The sequence below is a fragment of the Berghia stephanieae genome, chromosome 7 (genome assembly GCF_034508935.2).
Source record: "Berghia stephanieae isolate SIO BIC M18660-M18661 chromosome 7, UCSD_Bste_1.3, whole genome shotgun sequence".
Classification (NCBI taxonomy): domain Eukaryota; kingdom Metazoa; phylum Mollusca; class Gastropoda; order Nudibranchia; family Aeolidiidae; genus Berghia; species Berghia stephanieae.
In genome coordinates this window covers 39,272,907-39,297,610 of record NC_088366.1, presented here as the reverse complement: position 1 = coordinate 39,297,610, position 24,704 = coordinate 39,272,907, and the positions used below count along the sequence as shown (strand labels likewise).

At 36.2% G+C, this 24,704-nt stretch overlaps 1 protein-coding gene across 1 annotated transcript in view; it reads right to left on the bottom strand.

Moving 5' to 3' along the window:
- Positions 1 to 876: 876 nt before the first annotated feature.
- The window catches only part of LOC144977214 (V-type proton ATPase subunit d 1-like), a gene marked incomplete at its 5' end in the record, with an annotated part of 49,900 nt that continues 26,072 nt past the window's right edge, over positions 877 to 24,704 (bottom strand). Inside the window, 4 exon segments of the mRNA XM_078922168.1 lie at positions 877 to 1,519; positions 6,067 to 6,144; positions 11,051 to 11,227; positions 21,463 to 21,540. Coding sequence (XP_078778294.1) covers positions 1,358 to 1,519; positions 6,067 to 6,144; positions 11,051 to 11,227; positions 21,463 to 21,540 — 495 coding nt within the window.

Below are 24,704 nucleotides of genomic sequence, written 5' to 3'. Positions count from 1 at the left end.
TGGTGGTAGTGATGATGTGGTGGTGGTAGTTGCAATAGTGGTGGTAGTGATGGTTGTAGTAGTCGTGGTAGTGATGGTTGTAGTAGTAGTGCTAGTAATGATGTAGTGGTGGTGGTTGTAGTAGTGTTAGTGATGATGATGTGGCGGTGGTGTAGTCGTAGTGATAATGATGTGGTATTGGTAATTGTAGTCGCAGTGGTAGTGATGATGATGTAGTGGTGGTAGTTGTAGTAGTGACGATATGGTAATGATGGTTGTAGTAGTAGTGGCACTGATGATGATGTGGTGGTTGGAGGAGGGGAGGGGGTGTCCTTGGAACCCAGATTTTTTTTTGTTCCAGACCGGAGTTTTTCCCTGTGAAACCAGAATTTTGGCATTACTGCCTATATTTGGATCCAAAATTTATCTAATGGTTCTAATTACACTGCTTTTGTTAGAAATACCTTTGTTCTTAACATTTCAAAACACTCTAGGACACCATAAAATCAGTGAAATTAACGGAAAGTACAAAACATTAAAAAGGGTTTTGATAGCTAAATTGGTAGAGCACTCGCATTAAACACAAAGGGAACGAGATCGATCCCAGGTGCAGTCGACATTTTTTCTGTCCCCCCCAGCAGTGGTCTGGGAGATCTGGAAGATGGTTACTTTGTGATAGTGATAGACTAGCATCCTATCCAAAAGAAAGTCAGGCTATAGAAACCGGCATAAACTCAGTCTTCATGGGCCTAATAGCTTTGAAATTATCTTTCATATGATATAGATCTCATCCCAAGACAAAGACAGAAAGCATGTTGGAAAACAGATATAGGGGGATAGAAGACACAGTAAGTGCCTCCCTGCCCACTATGGGAGGTCAGGAACCCCACCCAGTCATTTTTGTTTATTTTATTATCTAGATTGAGGGATTTAAGAATAGAGGGTGTGTAAAGGAATCTCATTAATTGTTTTTGTTACCAACAACGAGGAGAATTCCGACTAGCTCACTCACCGATGGAGTAGATCCTGACTATTTTAAATACCTACCTAATGATTTAGAGCAGAAAAATAGGGACCAGCCTCAGTTTACTTTATGAAAGAGTTTTTCTTAACACTGTTTATTTTAGGCAGACAGCAGTGTATTATCTTATAGTATGAGTCTAGAGTTATTCAATCAATATACAGTACATACACTTTCCAGGCAAAATGTTGGTCGTATATATAACATACTGAATTCCGTAAATATACAGAAAATTGGCAACCTCTCTCTCTCTCTGTATGTGTGTGTGTGTGTGTGTGTGTGTGTAATACAGTCTATCATTCACATGTAACTGGTAAAACAATAGCTTGACAAGTGGGGTGGGGTGGGGAAGGATATTTAAAATATGGGTATGTAACTGTCAATTTTGGCCCGGTGTCGCTGAGCAACACACTCAGATATCCAAATGATGTTTCGTATTTCCTGTTCCTTCAGACGGATGTAGGCATAAAAAATGCCAAACTGGAATTGCTGCATAAAAGCTTTCTTCATGAGTTTTACCTGAAGAGAAAATAAGAAACAAAAAAAAAAAAAAAAAAAAAAGTTAATTATTTATAGGTTAGAAAAAGTTAAATACAAACTTTAAAAAAAAAGGGAGGGGAGTGGGAGATTTATAACGTTTATGCACTTCAGAATGCTTCATTAATTTCCCCAGCAAGCCATTTTGAACTAAATTTCCAATTCTTACATTACAATACAACTGTCAGCATTTTAATCGTATTAGCTCTCTACAGGGTTCTCAGTCAAATCTTTTTTAAAAATTTCAATTCAAGACTCCAAATTTTTTTTTCAAGACCTCTATCTGCAGACAATTGGGTTTCCCATTTGACAAAAAATAGGTGTCACCCTAGAAAAAATAATGAATTGCAACATAGATCTTTGAATTTCTCAGTCAATATTGATTTACAAGTGAGCCAACAGAAAACATAATATCAATTTAAATACTATTTTATACATAGTACAAAATTACCTTTAAATCCTTTGCTATGTCAACAATTAGTTATTCACCTGGTCCTTAAATGATAAGTGTCTTGAGTAGGCCTAATACTATTGCTTAAGAAGATTGTCGACACATTATTCATATCATGAACCATAGTCATAAAGGCAAAGCACTATACTTTATAAACACTAAACACGCCTATACATATAATCTAACAACTATTTACAGTAGGTAACACAAGAGACAATTTATGAATATTTAAAATTGATTTTTCTTTATTATATTCATAAAACATTCTGATAGTCATGGAAAAAACTTTTGAAATTTTGAAAATCTATACATAAATAAGAAAATGAGAGCATTCATTTTTCAAGGGCTTAGATTTTTTTTGCTTGTGTAATGATGTAAGAAAATATTCCAACCTTGACGTCATCTCACTAAACACCAAAAAGATTTATCATACTTGTGAAACATATTTTTAAAGCACAGTGACTAGATAAACAAAAGACAACAAGATTTGAACCAGACACAATTTTTTTCCTAAATCTCCAGTCTGTTGAAATTCCCCCAAAACACTCACGAAAGTATATGTTTTGGCTTTGGCCTCCAGCATGACGAAATAGCATATTCCATACACTATATTAACATAATGATCATACAAAATGACATGTAATTTACATCAACGGATAGAGATTACTCCAGGGAAGAGGTCCAATTTTTTTCGGACATTTTCTGAAAATGGTCTTTGCAAAATAAAGAAGTGAACATCAGGAACACGCAATTTTGCATGTTGGCAGAAAAATAGCTATAATCACGATCAAAATGCATAAAAATAATCTCGAAATAATGAAGATAGAAGAAAAATATCACTCGCTATAGAAAACCAGACCTGCTGAATTCAAAAATCATCGTGACTTTTTGGTAAACTCAATATTTCCTTCTTAAAATTAAACATGAAATCATGAATGATAAGTACAATGCTCGAACCAGCAGCATAAGATAATTTAACATCTTAAGAAACTCATATCATCCCACTTCCATGCTACTTTATGGACTTGTCTGGGAATTATATTGCTTGGTTTTCCTTGGCCCTCTCTGGGATCCTTAACCCGAAAGGGTGCAGTAAAATGTATTATTCCTTTTATGGAGGATGATTTTTCCACTGTAAATCATCTCTTTGCATTTTTTCAGGATATCGATATATATATACGTTGGCAGTATAGTGCTTTTCTTTTATACGGGATCATGTGCCAGCAGGTGTGTCTTTTGTGCCCTCAACCCCCTACCACCCCAAAGTCTTTTAGTGCCTTAAGATCTATGACGCGTGACTGTTTCCTGATTTCTGGTTACTGAATGAACTGTTTGCTACCCTTTAGATAATCTGAAATAAAGTACATTCTGCAACACATACCCTAAAGACCTAGCCATCAAATTAATTTTGATTAACTCCCTTTGCTTGAGAGGCGAGTATTGTACAAACTGAGGTATTGCAAATCTCACCAAAAGTATCAACAATGAAAACACCAGGGAAGCTTGTTGTTTGCACTACAGGTGAGAACATTTCCACATCTAAAGTAGACGTAGAACATTCATTGCAATCGCTGTAACCTTGTAAAGAAGAGGCTGACACCAGAATGAAGAATGGCAATTCATTTGACAAAAGGAAGCGAATGTCACTTTGACAAACAAGACACTGTCACCCCTCTCTCTCGTCTGTGGCACAGTAGGCAGTGAATACACCCACGTCTAGCTTAGCGTTTAGGTGGAATGATAATATACCTAGCTTATTTTGTTTTGTGTATAAAGTGACAAATAAAAAGTTTTTTATTTGTTTTTGTTTTTTTAAGTCACAGTTCGAAGTGGAATAAAAACATTTTTTTCAAGGCATGAAACATTAAGAATTTTATTTTTACTTTTACTTTTTGTTTCTTTTTCTTAAACAGCACTTAACAGAATATATTGAGCAAAATCGTACTGTCGGAAATCTGACAATTGTTGGAAGATTTATAGGCCCGTTGGCCCATTGTCCCATGTTCACTCCCCACTGGTGTCAACCGCAAACAATTCTGGTTTCACTTCCTACTGGTGTCCACCTCCCATAGCCCAGACCTGCCACTTCACGAAAAAGGAAATCAGTATGACATTGTAAAAAAATCAGTATCTGGGGAAAAAAATCAGTATGAGACGTAAAATTATCCAATGGTTGGGCTAGGTACTCACCTAATTCTGACAATTTGACACTTGTCACTCAAACTAACCAAAGCGTCACAACCCCCCCCCCTCCCCCCCCTCCCCCTTATTTTTCCCCAACACCCAAAATGGCACGCACAACGCCAATCTGGCAATCGGACTACTAACTTATTTAAAGATGGTGGCACTTGGTAACGAGTCAGAAGCCAGGGACCGCGGTGGTTTACCAGTACAGCTCGCTGTCGCTTCACAAAGGAAATGAAAACTAAATAACGCGCCGTGTGTGTTTTCTATCTGTGTGAGGGCATCACAAAGAGGCTCGCTACGTCATGTGATCTATCGAGGTATCGTGGGACGGGTCAAAGTTCACGAGACTTGAAAATTTTAAAGTGCAACGTAAAGCACAAAGTAAACGTAAAAGAGAGGGGTGGAGGGCTGCGGGCCCTTGGTCACTTGGTGAAATCGGTACGATCGGCATGCAGATCGGGAAATCGGTACGATCGGCAAGTAAATCGGGAAATCGGTAAATACGAAAAAAAGGTCTTGCAAATCGGTATGATACCGATTAATCGGTATGAACGGCAGGTCTGCATAGCCCCAGGTTCACTCACTCTCAACTGGTATCCACATCTCTGAATCCCAGGTTCGATCCTCACTGGTGTCCACCTTCCATATTCCCAGGTTTACTTTCCACTTGTAAACAAGCCTCATAGTCTGGGAGTTCACTCGGTTTCAGTAGATTTCAGAAAAAAGAAGCCCTCTTCTGTGTTCACTCTCCATTGGTGTCCACCTCACTCCTATATTCCCGGGTTCACTTTCAACTGGTGTCTAGCTTCTATAGTCCCAGGTTCATTTCCCACTGGTGCCCATCTCCCATAATTCCATGCTCATTCCCTCTGATACTCTCCTCCCATATTCCCAGGTTCACTCCCCACTGGTGTCCACCTCCTATAGCCCCGGGTTCACTCATTCTCCACTGGTATCCAAATCTGAGTCCAGGTTCGCTCCTCACAGGAATCCAGCTTCATATTCCAAGATTTACTCTCCACTTGTATCCAAGCCTCTGAGTCTAGGGTTCACTCCCCACTGCTGCCAATCACCCAGTTTCGGACAGTTTCAGTGAGTCAATAGGTTTCGGGGAAAAAAGAAGTATCCTTCTGGGTTCACTCGCCACCTTCTATATTCACGGCGTCACTCCCAACTGGTATCTACCTCCCATAGTCCAGGTTCATTTCCCACTGGTATCCATCCCCCATAATTCCAGGTTCACTCCTCACTGGTGTCAACTTCCCTGAATCTCTGGTTCACTCCCAACTGCTGCCCACATCCCATAGCTTCAGTAGGTTTCATAAAAAAGAAACACCCCAGAATTGAATAACACAGAACCTATACTCCCACAATAAAGAGAGGTTATCTCAGGATATCTCTGGAAATCTCACGTTATCTCACATTATTTGTTAAATGATAACCGGAAATCAGGATCATTTCAATCATTTGTAAAGGCAGGAAAATAACCATAAATAAAGTTTATTGTGATAGGCAGTTCATGTTCTGATTGAATGTCTCCTTTTAAAAGATGATTCAATTTTGTTTTTACTTAACACAATCTCTGTATCAAACAGTGAAAGTATGAATAAGAATTGAGAACATTTAAGATATATTCCACGGTTACCTGCACAATTTTATGCTGATCCTCAAAAAAGCATGAAAAGTATTAGTATGGACAAGTAAGGACACAAAGTCATTTTCTAGAAATAATTTCAATTCCAAACTTTTTCTGTGACTGAAATACTTTAATGTCACTTCCGAGGCTATGACATGGAGGATGATATACAATATACAACACATAGTTATATATTGCATGTCTATTGAACCTCGGCATTTTTAGTGTATGGAAATCAGTCTGCAAATTTCTTACCTCATATTCAAAGAATTTGTCTTCTAATGTTTTCTCTCCTGGGTTGGAACCAGAATTGTCAAACAACTCTTTGTATTGCTGGCATGGGAAAAGATGGAAAACAATCATGGTCATTATTATACATATTACAACTTATGGAGAAAGCCTGTTCATTCTTTGTAAAGACAGTATAAAGAATGAGAAATGCAGTCCAAGTCGGTTTATTGAGACGACTCAGTTCCCAACAAATTATTCCAATTAAGTGGTGTCCCAATTAAAAAGTACAAGGTATGAGCCAATAAAATGGAGAGAAAGATAAAGGGCGTAAATGTGACTCATATATTAGGGAACAACACAAAACAGACGACGTTTCGGCCTTTGGCCTTTTCAAGTAAACACAAAATATATAATAATAATGCTGAAAACTTATAGAGCGCTATAACTCCAAGACACCAGACTCTAAGCCCTTAAGGGGGGGAGCGACATTAAAAATGATGAATTTTGACCCATATTGCTAAAATTAAGATTTTGGTGGGATGTTGACATGTGACCATTTGTCTGCATAAAAAATTGCCTGAGAACTTCATCTTCAGTTTTTTTCGAATCAAAATAACGTATTTTGTGACCCATAGTATGGTTAAATCCTGCCCATTTTTAGTTTCAGTGGACTGATTTCATGAAAGAATATCAAATAGTCTTTATAACTAAGTAAAGGCAAAAACATATCAATGAAAAGTAAAAACTCTCCTCTATCTTCAACAACCAATCGCTTTGTTCTTAAATATGTCATGTGGTCACAATCCACTCATAGAGCGAGAGGAGAGTTTTTCCCTAAAATTGTTTACTTTGACTTTTACATGCATTTTTCTAAAAACTGCAATTTTCGTCACTAAAAACCTATCTCCTCCCTCAGTTTTCAACCAATCTTCTTCAAACTTTCTACAAATGAGTGTCATACAAATACCGAGGTCTTCTAGGAGCCGGATTTTTAAAAGAAATAAAAATTTGAAGTTATGTAACTTTTTTCAAGGGGAATAATCGAGTAATAACTTTGAACTTAATTATTTATGTTTGTAATTAAAAAATTAAAAATCTGGCTTCTAGAGCCTCTTTATTTTCCTTTTTTCTACCTCTGGCCAAAATATTATGGCAATCAGTTGATAAACAAAAAAGCATTGGACTTTTTAAGATTTGTTGTTTATTCTCCAATATGACGTCATTTCCATAGCAATGGCAACTTTCTTCGAAAAAAAATACATGCAATCATCCTTCCCAAACATATACATTATGACTGTGCATAGAAGTTTAGGATATTTCATCAAATAAAAAAAATGACCCTTTAGTGTCGGTCCCCCCCCCCCCCCCCCTAAATTACTTTGGCTGAAACACACTCATTCACACACACACATAACACACAACCAGACATATCTTGTTTCTCATACCATCTACTAACGATGAAACAGATATGTTTTAAGCGAATATTTAAAAATAGACTATATATATATATATATATCTGTCATCTGCATTTTTTGCGGCCGCAAATATCAGGGCGATCCGCAAATTTTGGCAAATTTCCCAAAATTGGCAAATCGTGGCAAATTTTGGGAAAATTGGCAAATCGCGTGGCAAATTTTGGGACAAAAAAAAAAAGAAGCAAAAACAAAATAACGAGAAAAAAAGTGTGAAACTTGAGAAATGTTGCAGCTTTGCCTGGGCCCAAACCAAAGGAAGCTACTCTCTACGGATAATGATCCTTTAAAATCTTTGCAACAACGCTATTCACAGTCATTTCATTTCTCAAGTCAAATAAATCGAGTCACTTACACTTCCAACTTCAGTCATGGATTGTTTCGTCAAAAAATCTTCAAATAAGGACCCAAAGTGCGGCAAATTTTTTGGGCAAATTTTGGTCTTTTTGGCAAATTTCTTGGCAAATTTTGGGGGGTTTTTGGCCAAATTTGGGGAGGGGGGGGGGGGGGTTTGGGCAAATTTTGGCAAATTTTAGGTCCCAATTTGGCAAAAAATGCAGATGACAGATATATACAGAGCTGCCAACCCCATCTGATGAGAATGTGTCCAATGGGACCTCAAAATGGGGGAGATTTCATAAAAATGGGTACAATCCTGAAATCGACGGAAACTAACCATTGTGAAAGTAAGAGGAAGGTATACTTATATAAAGTCACACCCCACAAGCTCAATTGCAGCAACAATGATGTTCCCAAGACTATAATCCAATCCTTTCAGAATTCTATCTCCTAGCATGAAGATCATAATACGATCCAACAGTCGTAACGTCACTTCCTTCCTAATGACGCATGGTAACTTAGTAACACTGGCTCTAAACTATCGTAACAATGGCGGACGCCCTATGAAATATTTCTCCGGTGAGCATAAAAGCGTATCCGAGGAAAAACCCCCATAAATTTGATCATGTTTTGACTTTTACACATTCTGATCACAAGGCATATGAAAAGTTCTAGTCAGCATGAAGAATAAAAAGTAATGATTTTCTTTGTTTAGAACCAAGATGGCCGCCGTTGCCAGGCGGCGTGACATCAGACTATTGTATCCAATTGGTCAAAAAATATATGAAAATCCACTTGGTCACCAAGGTTTCTCAATAGGCTAGTAATAATATGAATTACAACTAAAGAAAACTGAAGTGACTCTGTACACTGAAAATGGGTACAATCTTGGGGGAAATGCGTACAAGCGTACAATCGCTGAAAATATGTACAATTCCACATTTTTTGCGGTAGGTTGGCAGCTCTGTATATATATATATATATATATACATATTGATCGTGTTGGATACAAATATGGTACGAATAGTGCTCGACATGTAACAATGGAGCGAATTATTATTGTAATATTTACCACAATGTTGGAGTCAATCAACATCGATGTTTCAGGCCTTTCAGCCATCGCCAGGACTGTGTGTTACATGAGTTTGGTTGGTGTAGCAACAACACACAACAAACCAAACTCATGTAACACACAGTCCTGACGATGGCTGAAAAGCCTGAAACATCGATATGTAGACTGACTCCAACATCCTGGTAAATATTACAATAATATATATAAATATAGTTAGTCTAATTTTGTCCATTTTTAAACGTACGTTATATATATATGAAGACTGAATATGTGGGCCACATATAAGGGAGTATATATATCGTCTATTGTTAAACGTTCGCTTAAAACATATCTGTTTCGTCTTTAGTAGATGGTATGAGAAACAAGATAAGTCTGGTTTTGTGTTGTGTGTGTGTGTGTATGTATATGTGTATTTATATATGAAGTAATGAGATCAGAACCATAGAAATCGGGAATAAGGTAGGGGACAGGGGGGAGGGAAGAATACTAGTCGGCGATAGTGTTATTATTGACCACCTAACCTATAAAGATTTTTTTTAATCTAGGAGAATTTCAAAGCTTAGTCTACTCTACTTTTTATTTTATTTTAGAATATTTTTTACCTATTTAACTGTTAGGTCAGCCTAGTTTTGTATTTTGTTTTATCTCTTTATTTCAAATACAACTTTGAAACGTTTTGTTTTGTGTTGTTCCCTCGAGTCACATTTACTCCCATTATCTTTCTCTCTGTCCCAATTAAGAAACGGCAATGAAATTGAGTAAATTTTCAGAATTACCATAGTCCACTCTGCATTTATCCAGTCGTGTGACTGGAAATACAACTTCTAATGAAAGATGTATTGGTCGCATTAAACTTTAAAAAATTTCTTTATTATTTGTTTGTTTTGTTGTGTTCCTTCTTAATTTTTTCTCCCATGTTTTTAATCAAGGAGACTTGTTTGACGTCCTATTTTGGGTTCCTTCAGCAGCCAATTGACTAATCATCTGATCCACTGATACTGACAAGAGTTACAGGTAAATTCTAAGTGTTCACATCTCTGTGACAGACGTGCCAACTATATCCGACTTCATTAATTTTTCTTTTGCTTATTTTCTTCAAAAATGCTTATACTCATGAAAAAACTACAACTAAAATTATAACTTAATCCTCTAGGGAGACCACAGTAGTATAGACATGGTATGTCAAACTAACAGAGGGAAGGGTAGTCTAAATCTCCTTTGACATTCTACAATTAGACTTTTTTTAAACTTTAAAAATAATTTCCCTGATGAGGCAAATATCCAACTGGGTAAAGTAATAAAGTCTTATAGTGTGCGGTGACAATTGGCAAAGGTGGTTTTCTTTTGATTTGAGAAGTTCTTTTTTCTCAAGTATCGTATCACCCAGTCTCACTGTCCATTGCGATGTCATTTTGATCCATGTTATTGTAATTGAGACTGAAACCCATATCACATATCTTAGCATGCATTTGGCTAGACAAATTTGGAAATAATATCCACCATAATATATTACTTTACATTGATTCATGGAGGTTGTGTATTTGGAGACTGAAAAGGGGTCAAATAATTCACAAGCAAAGGAGAGGGCCAGGCCCTGGCAGTCTAACAGCAAAACAATAAATGGATGGATTTAGCCTAGACAGACCCCCCCTGTAATAAATAACGTTAACGTAATATATCAAGGGGAAACAAGTGTGTTATGTAGGTATGTATGTACTAACTATTATTGAGTTATGTCCTTTGAATGACAAGGTATATATGTATTGTTGATTGTAGAGTGATGTCCCTTAAAAACTCCAGTAATAAACAAACTGTCACCAGAAATGGCTGTCTGTGATTGATCTTCAGTGTCTGTCTAATAATTAAATTAAAAAACATCACACCCCCCACCCAAACACACTCCCAATCACACATAAGAGAGCAGGCATACACACAAAAACACACAAGCACTCACTCACTCACTCGCAGCGAAAATTTAGAAACCTATAAGTCCCAAAACACCAAAGAGTCTCCTGCCAGGCCTAAGTCATGAAGCGACATTGGAAGGGACAAGAGGTATAAAGAGAGAAAGTGATTCCCCCTGCCCCAACCAGACGAAAATGAGGACATGCTTCTAGGGACTCACTGGGTAGAATTCAGCCACAGCCCGGACCCCCTCAAAGTCATCACAGTCTCCCAACATCTTGAGGCCTGATGGATACAGATTACCACAGCGTGGATAAAGTTTAATCCGGTCCTCTTTGCTCAGTTCTGTCCCAAACGAGTTGATGGTAATAATGAATGCCCTTCTATCTGCATCAAACTGAAAAGAGAATTTATAGTAAGGATTACGATGATGAAGTGGTGGTGGTGGTTGAAGTAGTGTAGTAGTGAAGATGATGATGTGGTAAGGTTGTAGTGTTTGAATTCATGAGGTGGTGGCTGTTGCAGTAAAGGTATTGGTAATGATATAGATGAAATAGTGGTATTTGTAATAATTATATTAGTAGTGATGACTGTAGTAATGGTAGAAGTAAGGGATGATGATGATGATGATGATATTATCATCATCATCATCATTATGACCATGGGTGCCTTGCGCTATTTAATTTTTTTTTTTTTTTTTTGGGTGTTTCTTGACTACTTGCTAAAGCCCACACAATTCATTCAAATGTTTATCATGAATTATTCTATATGCTCCTTGACAAAATGAACCATTAAAAAAATCATCATAAATTCAATTATGGTGATGGTTAGCTAAAATTTTATTAACTTATAGTCCAATAATAAAAAATTCTAAATCTTAAAAGGATAAAGCTTGTTTTATAATTAAATATTATATTCAAGCATGTGTAAATGACAGAAGTGAAATTTCAAGATGATTATAAAAATGACGGTAAAATCTTCCTGTATAGTATAGAAGCATGAATACTGATGAACATCACAAAATAAAGAAAATTGGGTTTGTGGTCAAAACGAAGTGATATCAAAGAAATAAAAGGTGAGCATAATTCAACTGGTATTACAGTCCACTCCAGATAATCGCAACACCCAGGGATGCCACCAGGCAAATTTTTAAAAACTGAAAACTTGCGTGGACCAGATACAAATCAATGTCAAGGGCTTTGTAGGGCTTTGAAAAATATCAAATTTGGAATATTGTTTCAGTACTTATTATTGCAATTGAGAGCAAATAACACACAAAAGAAAGGAGAGTTGACCGTTTTCAAATTGATAAAACAAAATATAGACAAATTAATATCAATAGCTATCAGGGGTGAGAATGACTGGTCACATAAAAGGAGGAAATTTTTCATTGTGAAAATCATGACCCATCCATGCAACCAACTATAAATTTGAACTTCACTCAGATTTACTGAGATGCGATCCAAAATTTGTCCTGCAGCAATTTCTGACACCACTCGGAGAATTTCAAAAGTTGAAAGTGTAATTACATTTGGTGGTTGTAGTAGGGATGATGATGTGGTGGTGGTTGTAGTAGTAGTGGTGGTAGGGATGATGTGGTAGTGATTATAGTAGTAGTGGTCGTATGGATGATTGTGTGGTGGTGATTGTAGTAGCTGTGGTAGGAATGATGATGTGGTGGTAGTTGTAGTAGTAGTAGTGGTAGGGATGATGTGGTGTTATTTGTAGTAGTAGTGTTGGTAGGGATGATGATGTGGTGGTGGTTGTAATTTAATAGTAGTGGTGGTAGAGATGATGTAGTGGTTTTGGTGAGTGTTTTTTATTCAGTGATAATAATAGCAATTTGTCAAAAAGGAGGAAAATGTCTCCGTCTATCGGTCAAACACAAGCAAAGTGTAAAAATAACAGGAAAATAGTTTTGTATTGGTATTATGTAATATATTACTATTACTAGTATAAATCCATTCTTATCATTAAACATAAATTTACTTTTTGTAAACATTTAATGAATTGTCCTTTCCACATGTCAAAGGCCTACAATATTATTCAAATAAAAGGCCAGAAAGTGTTGTTTTGTTTTGATTTTTACTTTATAAATCAGGCTCCAACATCTTTGTTACCGAAACATAGTGGTTATTCATAACTTATAAATACAACCCAAGAATGTCTCAAATTTAAAGCCATAGTCAAAAGGTAAACATAAAGAAGAGTAAACTAAGCAAATCACCATTGCTTTATTCTAATGAATTATCTCTGTATAACTTGATGATTTAATGGATGGTTGCGAAAGAAATAAAGAGAGAGAGAGAGAGAAGGGGGAGGGGAGACTTCTCTACCAGAATAATTTATGAATTGATCTTAGGAATTCTATATCAAAAAAGAAAAAGAAGAAAAGAGAAATAGAAAGAAAGGCAAAGAGAAAGAGGAAGAGAGAGAGAGAGAGAGAGAGAGAGAGAGAGAGAGAGAGAGAGAGAGAGAGAGAGAGAGAGAGAGAGAGAGAGAGAGAGAGAGAGAGAGAGAGAGAGAGAGAGAGATTTGTCCCTTCCATTCCCCTTCAACCATCAACTAGCTAATCAAAGAACTCCACTGGTCGTCTGTGTCAATTGTGACATCTGGTGCCATTCAGTCTGGCTCGACGTCATAAAAACGGGACAGGCACTAAATTTCACGAGACTATGCACAGGTTCAAAATATGACATAAGACAATGGTGATTTTGTGGTTTTGAGAAAAATGTTTGACAAGGCAAATTCAGAGGAAAATTTTAGAGAAATTCTCAAAATCACTGTTTATTTATCCAAAAAAAAAAATTGAAAAAGGAGCAATTGTGATGGGGATGGGCGGAGATAAACTACCATTTAGGTGCCAGAATATTCGACCGGCGGTGACAGCCCAAATATTCACCCGGTGAAAAAGTTCTGGCTCAAATCTCGATCGCGATTTTTTAAATTAAAAAAAAAAAAGAATAGTGAAGACGGACAAAAACCGGAGGTACCAGATTAAAACCGGCTGGTGGTAAAAAAAAAACAACGGATTTCGGGCTAAAACATGAAAAGTGGCATCCCTGAACACCATGGGATTAGTGAAAATGTTGCAATTAACTGAAGTTGCGATTAATCTCAGTCGAGTTTCTGGTCCACTATTGCAACATTTTCTCAGTCTTCAATGTTTTTTCTTCCAAGCTGCAGTATCTTTGGTCAATTTCAGACAAAATGACAGGACACTGTTTTCACCACCACTTGTTCTAAGTTTTTAAAGCAATTTTAATATGACCACTAATTTGTTTCATGCCATAATATGGCAAACTCAAACCAGTTGTTGTAAACAATGTTCTTAGTCCACCACAGACTGATCAAGTTAACTGAAACAAAAACCATATGGCAGAATTGTATAGATTTTAACAAGCAAAAGCAGCTTTGATGCAAGCGGAAATCTTGTTCAGATTGGATTATCTTTCAATCTTTTCTTCTCAAAATATGTAAAAGTCAAAGAGATTAGCCGTGATGAGAGACAATAAGCTGTCACTGAATCCATTGGTCACAATGCACAATTATCAATCCCAAAATAATGGATATCGCTCAGTCTCTCCTTTCAACCACTTAACTATGACTATCTATCTGTCTAGCTATCTTTCAATCTATCTGTCTCTATCAATCTGTCTGTTTATTTATCCATCTCTATATCAATCTAATCCATGTTGAAAATGTTGTCTCCTATGTCTTGGGTTATTTTGTTCACAATTCATATATATATATATATTCTTTTATTCACCCTACGCTTTTATTGTTTACAAATTGAAAACACACACTCCTACCTCAAACGTGAACACCATTACAATCAACAAAAGATTGTCTGTAAACGTGGTGGTCGACGTAAACAACATGTTATTGAAACAACAGTCCCGCGACGTCCAGTGAACTGTCATCGTTCAACTCGACCACCACAGACGTTAACAAAAATATTGACAAATGACACAAGACCAAGTCATGGAAATCATAACATTTGTATTGGCCATATTAACGCACAGTCATCGAGAAACAAGACATTCGATATAATCGATGTCATAGGTCAACACGATATCGATATTCTATATATAACTGAATCATGGTTGCGTCAGTTCGGTGAAGAACCTATAATGAAAGAAATGACACCTCCCAGCTACGAGATGGAATCGTTCCCAAGAATTGGACGATCATGAGGGGGGATCGCCATCATATACAAACAAGCTCTTTCGTCTAAAATACAAAACAGGCCAATTTCGTTCAAAAGTTTTGAGTAAGTCCAAACCACATTGACCTACCCTCAAATTTCATTTTTAATCACTTGTATCTACAGACCACCCCCAAGCAAAAAGAACAAACTGAGACAGAATGATTTTGCTGACGAATTTTCTGATTTTGTATCAAAAGACACATCAAATAAGTAGGCAGTTTAGTGAAAATTTCAAATTATAAAGAACTTCTCTAAATTGGTATTAACAGAAGCAGCTTGTTGTGCTTATTCCAATGCTTTTTAAACTTTTGAGATATCTCAATTGGTTCAAGAGTTATGAATTTTTAAATGAATACTTTTCGGGGTTCAAAACGGCCAATTTTACCATTGAAAAGTTGTGACGAGTCAATGACAACACAAGAAATAACAACTGCCTATGGAGATGTAACTTCGTCAAAAATGGACGGATTTTGATGAATTATAAATCAAAATATAGATAGAATTCTATTCTTTCATTAAAAACTGGATTTTGCTTTTATTGTCTTCTTTCTTCCTTTGGTGGTCATGAATAGGCATAACTTATGAACTACTACTGAGTACATGAAAGTTTGGCTTTGAGACTCAGCAATAGCAGCAATCTTCTCCTTGACATCCTTTAAACATTTGAAAGTATTCATCTGAATCAAAACAAAGTTAAATGAAGCAAAATATGAAAAGGAATAATATTTTGGAGTGAAAAAGATATATATTGGATCAATTCCTTGTTGCCTAAGTATGAAAAGTGAGGGCTTGAAGCAAGTGAAAAAAATTTATCGGCGATTTTAATATTCAGTTTGATGTTGATAAGAATAGTCTTGTTAAAATTATAAAAAATATGCTGAATGAACATGGCCTGACTCAGTTAGTGACTTCTCCAACTCAAAGATTGGGGCACATCTTGGACTGGTTCATCACTGATACACCCTCGCTTGTTGAATCAATTAAAAATATCAAAAAAGAAATTTCAGACCGCAATCTGATTCTGGCAACTCTCCAATGCATCAAAGAGAAAGCAAAGATAGTCAAGATAGTGTCTAGGGATAGTAAAAGAATAGACATTAGTTCCTTCAAAAACAATCTGTCAGAGGAACTAGGAAGAATGGATATACCATCAGCACAGAAAACGGACTAGGTACTGCGCAACGTCATCGACAGGCATGCGCCAAAGACAACTAGAATAATAAATTCCAGGAAACCGTCTCCGTGGTTTAACCAGAGTGAAAAAATTGCCAAAAGGGAAAAAAGGAATGCAGAGGCATCGTGGAGAAAATTGGGCCTTGAGATTGACTGGCTGATATATATAGCAAAAAAGCATAAGTATAAAAATCACCTGCAAAAGAGCAAAAAGAAACTATTATAACACGAAACTATCATCAGTGAGGGACACTAAGGAATTTTTCTCTGTTTCAAAGGAACTTTTAGGTGAAGAAAAGGGCATGTGTCTACCCACTAATATCCCGGTAGAAAAGCAGCCGGATGCATTTTCAGATTTCTTTTCGGGAAAAATATCGAAAATTCGGAACAATTTGGACCTCGTGCAAAATGAAGATATAAATTTCCACCCTTTTTCGGGTTCACAGGGATTCTCTTGTTTTAAAGAAACAACTGAATAAGAGATTTCTAAAATAATTTGTTCATCTTCCTCGAAGTCATGTGATTTAGATCCTATACCAACTAATATTTTGAAATTATGTCTTCCTGAATTGATACCTTGCATAACTTATATTATAAATCAGTCACTTATCCCAGGACAAGTCCCAGATATCTATAAACATGCAATTGTAAAGCCTCTCATAAAAAACAAAATATCGATGAAATGACCTTAGTAACTACCGTCCCGTCTCAAATCTGCCATTTCTTTCTAAAATCCTTGAAAAAGTTGTACTCAGACGTCTTTCACAACATCTCCATGAAAACAATCTATGCGAAAAATTTCAGTCAGCTTATCGTTCTTACCACAGCACAGAAACTGCTCTGTGCTGTGTTGCGAGTGATTTGCTTGATGTTTTAGATAAAGGTTCTGTTTCTCTTCTGACATTGTTAGACCTTTCGGCGGCGTTTGATACTATTGATCAAGGTATTCTCATTAAACGACTTAATATAACTTTTGGCTTGTCTGGGACTGTCTTACAGTGGTTTGAATCTTATTTAGATGGCAGAAAGCAACAGGTTATGATTTTAGATAAACTTTCTCGTCAACATACATTGTCTTTTTGTTTTCCTCAAGGCTCTGTTTTGGGTCCAATTCTTTTTGTTTTGTATACTTCTCCATTATCTAATGTCATCACTGGTCATGGGCTGCGCTATCATCTCTATGCAGATGATACGCAACTTTATGCTACTGATAAAACTAAAAATCTCGAAAATATTGTGAAACGTGTGGAAGAATGTTGTGAAACGTGTGGAAGAATGTTTGACGATGTGAAAGAGTGGATGGATGCAAACAAGTTGAAAATGAATGAGTCAAAAACAGAAGTGATGATTGGGGAAATAGAGGGCAGTTGAAGGTGAATGATGGTCTTGAGGTGTTGATTGGGGGTGAAAAGATCAAAGTTTCAAAGACTGTGAAAAATTTGGGTGTCTATTTTGATTCAGAAATGAGAATGTCAGCTCACATTTCTGCTCTCTGTAAATCTTTATATTTTCAATTGAAGAAAATCAGTTCGATCCGTCAGTATATTGCAATTGGAACATGTAAAACATTGGTTGTTTCCCTCACTAGATTATTGTAACTCCCTGCTTGTCAACTTGCCTCAGGCTTTTATTAAACAATTACAACTACTGCAAAACAGTGCAGCAAGATTAGTTTTTGGCAAAAAAAAATTTGATCATGCAACCCCTTTGTTGGCCTCTCTCCACTGGTTGCCCATTGAAAAGCGCACATATTACAAAGCAGCGTGTCTTGTTTATAAGTGTTTGACTGGTATAGCACCGGCATATCTCACAGATCACGTGGTCATGTGTAAATTTGAAAATTACACTTTAAGATCATTACATGACCAAACGAAAATTTCGGAAAAAAGATCAAGAACAAATTTTGGTGATAGATCATTTGCTTGTTTCGGCCCCAAGATTTGGAATGAACTACCACGTGGTCTGAGGGAGTGCAAGTCTTTACCTACCTTTAAAAAGGATCTCAAGACACATTTTTACTGTATTTGTTTTTATTGACTCTATGAATCCTTGCTTTGGCTATGAATTATTATTATTTCTTTATTTTTTTCACTTAAAATTGATATTTATATTGTAAAGTGCCCGGAGCTTGTGTTTTACAAGAGAATGAGCGCTATATAAATGTGTATTATTATTATTATTATTATATATACACACACACACACAGAGAGAGAGAGAGAGAGAGAGAGAGAGAGAGAGAGAGAGAGAGAGAGGAGAGGAGAGAGAGAGAGAGAGGGAGAGGAGAGGAGAGAGAGAGGGAGAGGGAGAGAGAGAGAGAGAGAGAGAGAGAGAGGAGAGAGAGAGAGAGAGAGAGAGAGAGAGAGAGAGAGAGAGAGAGAGAGAGAGAGAGGGTTTCGGTACATGATGTAACTAGAGTACTGGCTACTATATGCTTCAGTATTGTCATCCACGGTTTAAAATTTCCTGCAATTTTAAATTTTAAATTAGGCTTCATTCTTTTTCATTTATCTTTGTCTAATGTTATGTCCTCTGAAGTAGAGAATAATGGATTCTCTGATTTAAGGCAATTGCCTGACATTAACAGACCTGCTGCATAAGATAACAAAAAAAGAAAATTCCACCATATCACCCCACTTTTAGAAAATTTGCAGTGGCTTCCTGTCCGCTCTAGAATAGATTACAACATTGCTGTTTTGTCTTCATATGCCTTAACAATTATTTAGCCCTCGTTTTATTTCTAAATTAATAAATTATAAGCCTCGAACCAGAAGACTTCGGTCATCAAGAGACACCACTCTACTATCTGTACCAAAACGCAAGTTAAATTCTGGAACGTTCTACTGCAATCCATCAGAGAAATCGAGAATATCTCAAACTATAAACCTGCTTTAAAAAGATACTTTTTTTTTCACAATTCATTTCATGGCATGCCAACTGTAATTTTGTTGGTGTTATTGGGTATGGAATTTATGCAAAATTTATATCATAATTTTGGACTGACAATGACAAGTGCACTGTGTGGAATCAGCACTATTTCAGTTGGAACTCCCAAGGGACCAATAACCCTCCCTGCTCGCTACCTGCATGAGGTCATTGGAGTTCAACTGGTATCAGGCAGTGCCGTGTCCAATGGGGGCAATTATGGATATTTATGGATTATAATATGTCTGTATAGCGGGAAAACAATAACAGACTCTTTCACTTCATTATTTTGATTTGAAAAATCAGTTGTCTTTCTAAACATCAGTGAAAATTTGACATTCTTGTGGTTAATAGTTTTCTTTGAATATCAGAAATTGTTGATCTAATTTTAAGTGCTTGTAAATTATGGTGCACTTAAATAAAAAATTTGTTATTCAAAACTCAGCGGCAGTATCTCAAGAATTTTAATAAATATCAAAAGTACATATATGCATCTATGTTCCTGTGCAATATTATCATATTGGCAGTTGAATTTCTTGATTTATTCATGGTTTTGTAAGTTCTGTATATTGTTTTTACCAATTCCGTTCCTCTCAAACAGTTGTGTTGATCATAACAGTAAACTGATATCATTTATGTCTTTATGTGGTAAAATAACTCATAAAGATAATATTTTATTGACCAGTAAAGTCTAAAAACCAATATTGTGTATGATGTCAATATCTCAATTTACTATCAATCTGCCTATAAAGTATGACTTCTTTACAAGAAAAAAATCAATCACCCAACAAGGTTACTGGACATGCTACAAATATTGCAGTATCAATCATCAATTACAACTAACACTAAGCACTGGTACTGTTAAATTAAATGATTTGCTCAAACAGACGGACATAGTATGTGGACAAAGAGGATTCAAAATTATGAGGGCATATAGTTTATTCCAAGTAGTAACCTTTTTCTCCTTATTGACCAACTACATTCAAAACGAACACAACTGTCCACACAGGTTATATAGAATCATCTCCTTTCTTCCAAGAATACACATTTAGTCATTGTCTTATAAAGTCATCTGATATACCATTGAACTCCAGTCAGTCAAATTTAGAGATAAAACAATTGAATAACAACCAGAGTCAAATCAGTACAACACCACAGGCATACCACAGCAAGATCATTTAATTATTGGGAAATCACTGCCATATATATCTGGACGCTTCAGTCTATAAAAAGTTAACACATTCACTTATGCACAAAAGGAGAACTTGAACTTACATTATATTACTTATTCAACATGCAAGAATACCCTAAACATTGACACCTATATGACACTATAAAGTCGGCATTTCCTGAAACAACCACACAAAAGCAGTACCGTATACATCTTCAAACTATAATGCCTAACAGTCATTAAAAAAATAAAATTTTGACTTGAATCTTAAGGGATTTAAGTATAGAAAAAAGTTATCAAGCCATTAAAAAGTTTGCTTTCAAATGTCAGTGCCCAAAACTCATAATATTTAAATCAGTTAAATGCTTAAAAAATAATATTAGTATTATTTTCGTCTATTTTCGGTTTATATTTTATTCCTAAACTGATATTTGGACATAATTCATGGCATGGAATACTATGGGAGAGAAAATGAGGATCTCACCAAGTCATGCCAAATAAGAAATTTACAATAAAAAATTCATATCTTTTAAGGTTTTACTGCCCGGACGACAAAACTTGGCATGTGTCAAGATCATCATTTTTACTTTATAATGATGGTTGTTTCAATCATTTTCTGCCGCTGGGAATTAAATCATTGATATGCAAATTACAACAAATTAATTTCATTGATAGCTCAAAAACCACTAAATTGACACCTCTTTTATGAGCAGCCTTAAGAGGATACATTATTATCAACCATGGCATATGATGAAAGAAACCTTTGCTTTGCTTGTGGTGAGGGAACAATTTTCATATTTGTGTTAGCAACTGAGCAATACCATGAAATATTGCAACAATTAATTACCATCAGCGGCATCAGAGATTCCTACTGACCGCTACATGTTCCACCCATGGGCTGACCCCACTAATACTGGGGTCAGGTTGACCTAGCACTGAAATACCGCTCAGAGGGGAAAATGCCACGCAGTGAGTGGACTGTTGCACTTGACCTGTGGTGAATGTAAATATCTGGAAATGTAAATACATTGAGGTGGGGGTGGACATCGCTGTTTCCTCAAACTTAAGGATAAAATGATGGTTGAAGAGAATTGTACGCCATGAGATCAATATTCCCTTGTTTTATAAGAGGAAGAGGTTGGGAGTGATCACTTACAGCAAGGGCCTCACACATGACTTCCTCTGTGGCACCACCTTGTTTCTTGCAAAAGTTGTAGAAATCCTCCAGATAGGACTGCAATGGAAAGAGAGATGAAGTGAGTAGAAAAGTGCCAGAAGACAATAGAAAATATAAAATTTTCGCGGCGGTGATGGGGTTCGAGTCTGGCCGGTGAGAGCGTGACTCTACCGTATGAGGTATCCACGAACTCAAAAATATTCGTATCAAACTCAAGTCATTCATTACAAGAGCTCTCTCACACCGACTACTGGAGACTGGGGTTCAACACACAACCATCGCGAAGTTACCTGGCCAGCAGTTAAGCTTAATAGCCAATATTCTCAACACAAACATAAAACAAAGAAACAATTGAGACATTGAGTATGCTCCGGTATATGGGGTGAATTTTTAATTCAGAAAAGCGAGTGGAGCAGGCACTTATGTTGGTAACAACAAGAGATGAAGTGAGTAGAAAAGTGCCAGAGGACAATAGAGTAATAGAGAATAAAAATTTTTCGCGGCGGTGATGGGGTTTGAACCTGCAACCTTATTGGTACGACAACTCCGCCTGGCCGGTGAGCGCGTGACTCTACCGTATGAGCTATCCACGAACACAAAAATATTTGTATCAAACTCAAGACATTCATTACAAGAGCTCTCTCTCACCGACTACTGGAGACCGCTGGTTCAACACACAACCATCGTGAAGTTACCTGGCCAGCAGTTAATTTTTTTTTTAATTCAGAAAAGTGAGTGGAGCAGGCACTCATGTTGGTAACAACAAGAGATGAAGTGAGTAGAAAAGTGCCAGAAGACAATAGTAAATTAAAAATTTTCGCGGCGGTGATGGGGTTTGAACCTGCGACCTTATTGGTACGACAACTCTGCCTGGCCGATGAGAGCGTGACTCTACCGCATGAGCTATCCATGAACACAAAAATATTCCTATCACCCCATATACCGGAGCATACTCAATGTCTCAATTGTTTCTATGTTATATGTTTGTGTTGAGTGCCTGCTCTTCTCACTTTTCTGAATGGAAAGAAAGGGTGCTTCATCAAAACAAAACAATGTAATGAATTTTAATAGATTAATTTTTATTACCGCACTTACTCATGTAAAGGATGCACTGAATTGGCAGATACTTTAGAGCCAAAATTTTGATCAAAATACTGTGTATAAGACGCACACCCATTATTTACCAAAATAGGACAAAGTTTCACTAACCTGTACTATCATTGAGGTTGTTACAAGACACTACCAATTTGTTTTTCTTTTTCGTTAGTATCCCTAAGTTTTCTAGGAGGTTGCAAAAAGTGGCTAGATAATTTGTACAATCTACAATGCTCATGAAATAAAATGTTTGCTGTGTACAGTGAGAATAATAAACAAACTACTATACACAATACTAGCAAACCCCCTATATCTTCAATGTCACAGCTGAACTTTAATCGGGCAAACATTGGTAAGCAATGCCAGATGTGGCAGTTTAACAATTATTTGCCGGCTGTGGAAAGCAAACGAAACTCTAAGTCTAAGTCATTGAACAGGCCTATTATAATATAATACTGTGCATTTGATTATTAGTTGGCTGTGTTTAACCAATACAAGTATAAACATGCTGTGAGAGCGATGTCTGATTTAAAAAAACCAAAAAAACTTGAGCTTTTATAATGCGCAATATCCACTAAACGTGCTCAAAGCGCTTTACAAGGGGTCCCTGACCAACAGCAACACTTAACATGTAAGATGGGACATGATGCCTGTTAGGCAATATTACAATTTTTTCGAGACAACACTGTTAACTCCAGTTCCTCATTTTACACCTGAGTACGGTGAGAGAATGTGAGTAAAGAGCCTTCGGGTCAGAAAGCGAGTGTCATACCACTAGACCACATAGCCGCACGATAATGTTATGACAACCTGTTCTTGTAAGAGCTATAGAAGAGAAGATATAGTGATAAAGAGCTGGAGCATATTTTGATCTAAATTCAACTAAATTCTTTAATTATTCATGTATTAATTGTTAATGGGCAAATTGGGCTGACTATTTTCCAGCAAAATCACCTAAAACTATTACTAAAATCGGTCAGCTGAACTCTTTGTGTGATGCAAATATTTAATCTAAAAATGCAGCTGAGCTATTATAATCCATTATTGTCACCTCAACTCTCCGACCAAATCCTTATATTCAGTATTAAACCTGTTTTCATTGGCAATATATATACCTCTCTTATAAAAAGACGTAAATAGGTTGATTTGTATAAAAATCCATGATTATTATGATTTCGTTACATAATGTGTTTTATCAAAAAAATTTGAATTTACTTAAAACACAAAAAAATGTTTTTTCTGTTTACCACGAATCTCTCAATTAGGGCAATATTATCAGGCCCATTGCTTTTTACATAATCCCCCCCCCCCCCCCCCTCGTCCCCATAGAGAAATAAATTGTAAAATCTACTCATCCCGATTTCTAGATGGCCTGATGAATTGTCTTCTGCAGATAACAAGGGTTCCTATCATACAAATTATTGTTTTTTATTCTTTCATGATTTTCTTTGACCCCGAAGCAGTGGAAATGATTGTAAAATGTTTGCTTCCATGATGTGTTTTAACCTTTGATTACCATTTCTCATGGCACAGGATTGTTTCTCCAATTATGATATCATTTGGTGACTTGCTTCTGTCGTTTGTTCACCATGAAGCCCCAAGTCCAAATCCGAATCGTTCAATAAATGGAACAGTGGTTTTCTAAGATGTCCTGTTTTGGTATGATTGTATTAGCAAAATTGGGTCTCAAAAATGTCATGTAGCTATCAATTTCCTCTTTAGTCTTGAATATCTCTGCTGTGCTTATAGGTTTTAAATGTGATATATGAAGTGAATGAAAGAGAAAATAAATTTAACTTTACAATGAATTAAGTTATATAGATGGTAAAATTTTAAACAAAAATGAGAGTAACAGATGAAGAATTTAAGGAATGGTTTGGATTACATCTCTTTTATCAAATGCTAATACAATGACAAACAAAATTAAACTGCAATTTCGATGTGCTTTAAAACTAAATTTAAAATAATGATTTGATGATGGCTGAGGAGGGATTTGTCTCTAAGACACATTTGTTACATAAAAGTTGATTTTGAAGCTGAAATATTTATTTTACCGCAATACTATTTTTCATGTTTAAAAAAAAAAATTATAAAATTGAATCTTTTGAGTAGCTTTCATTCAGGGA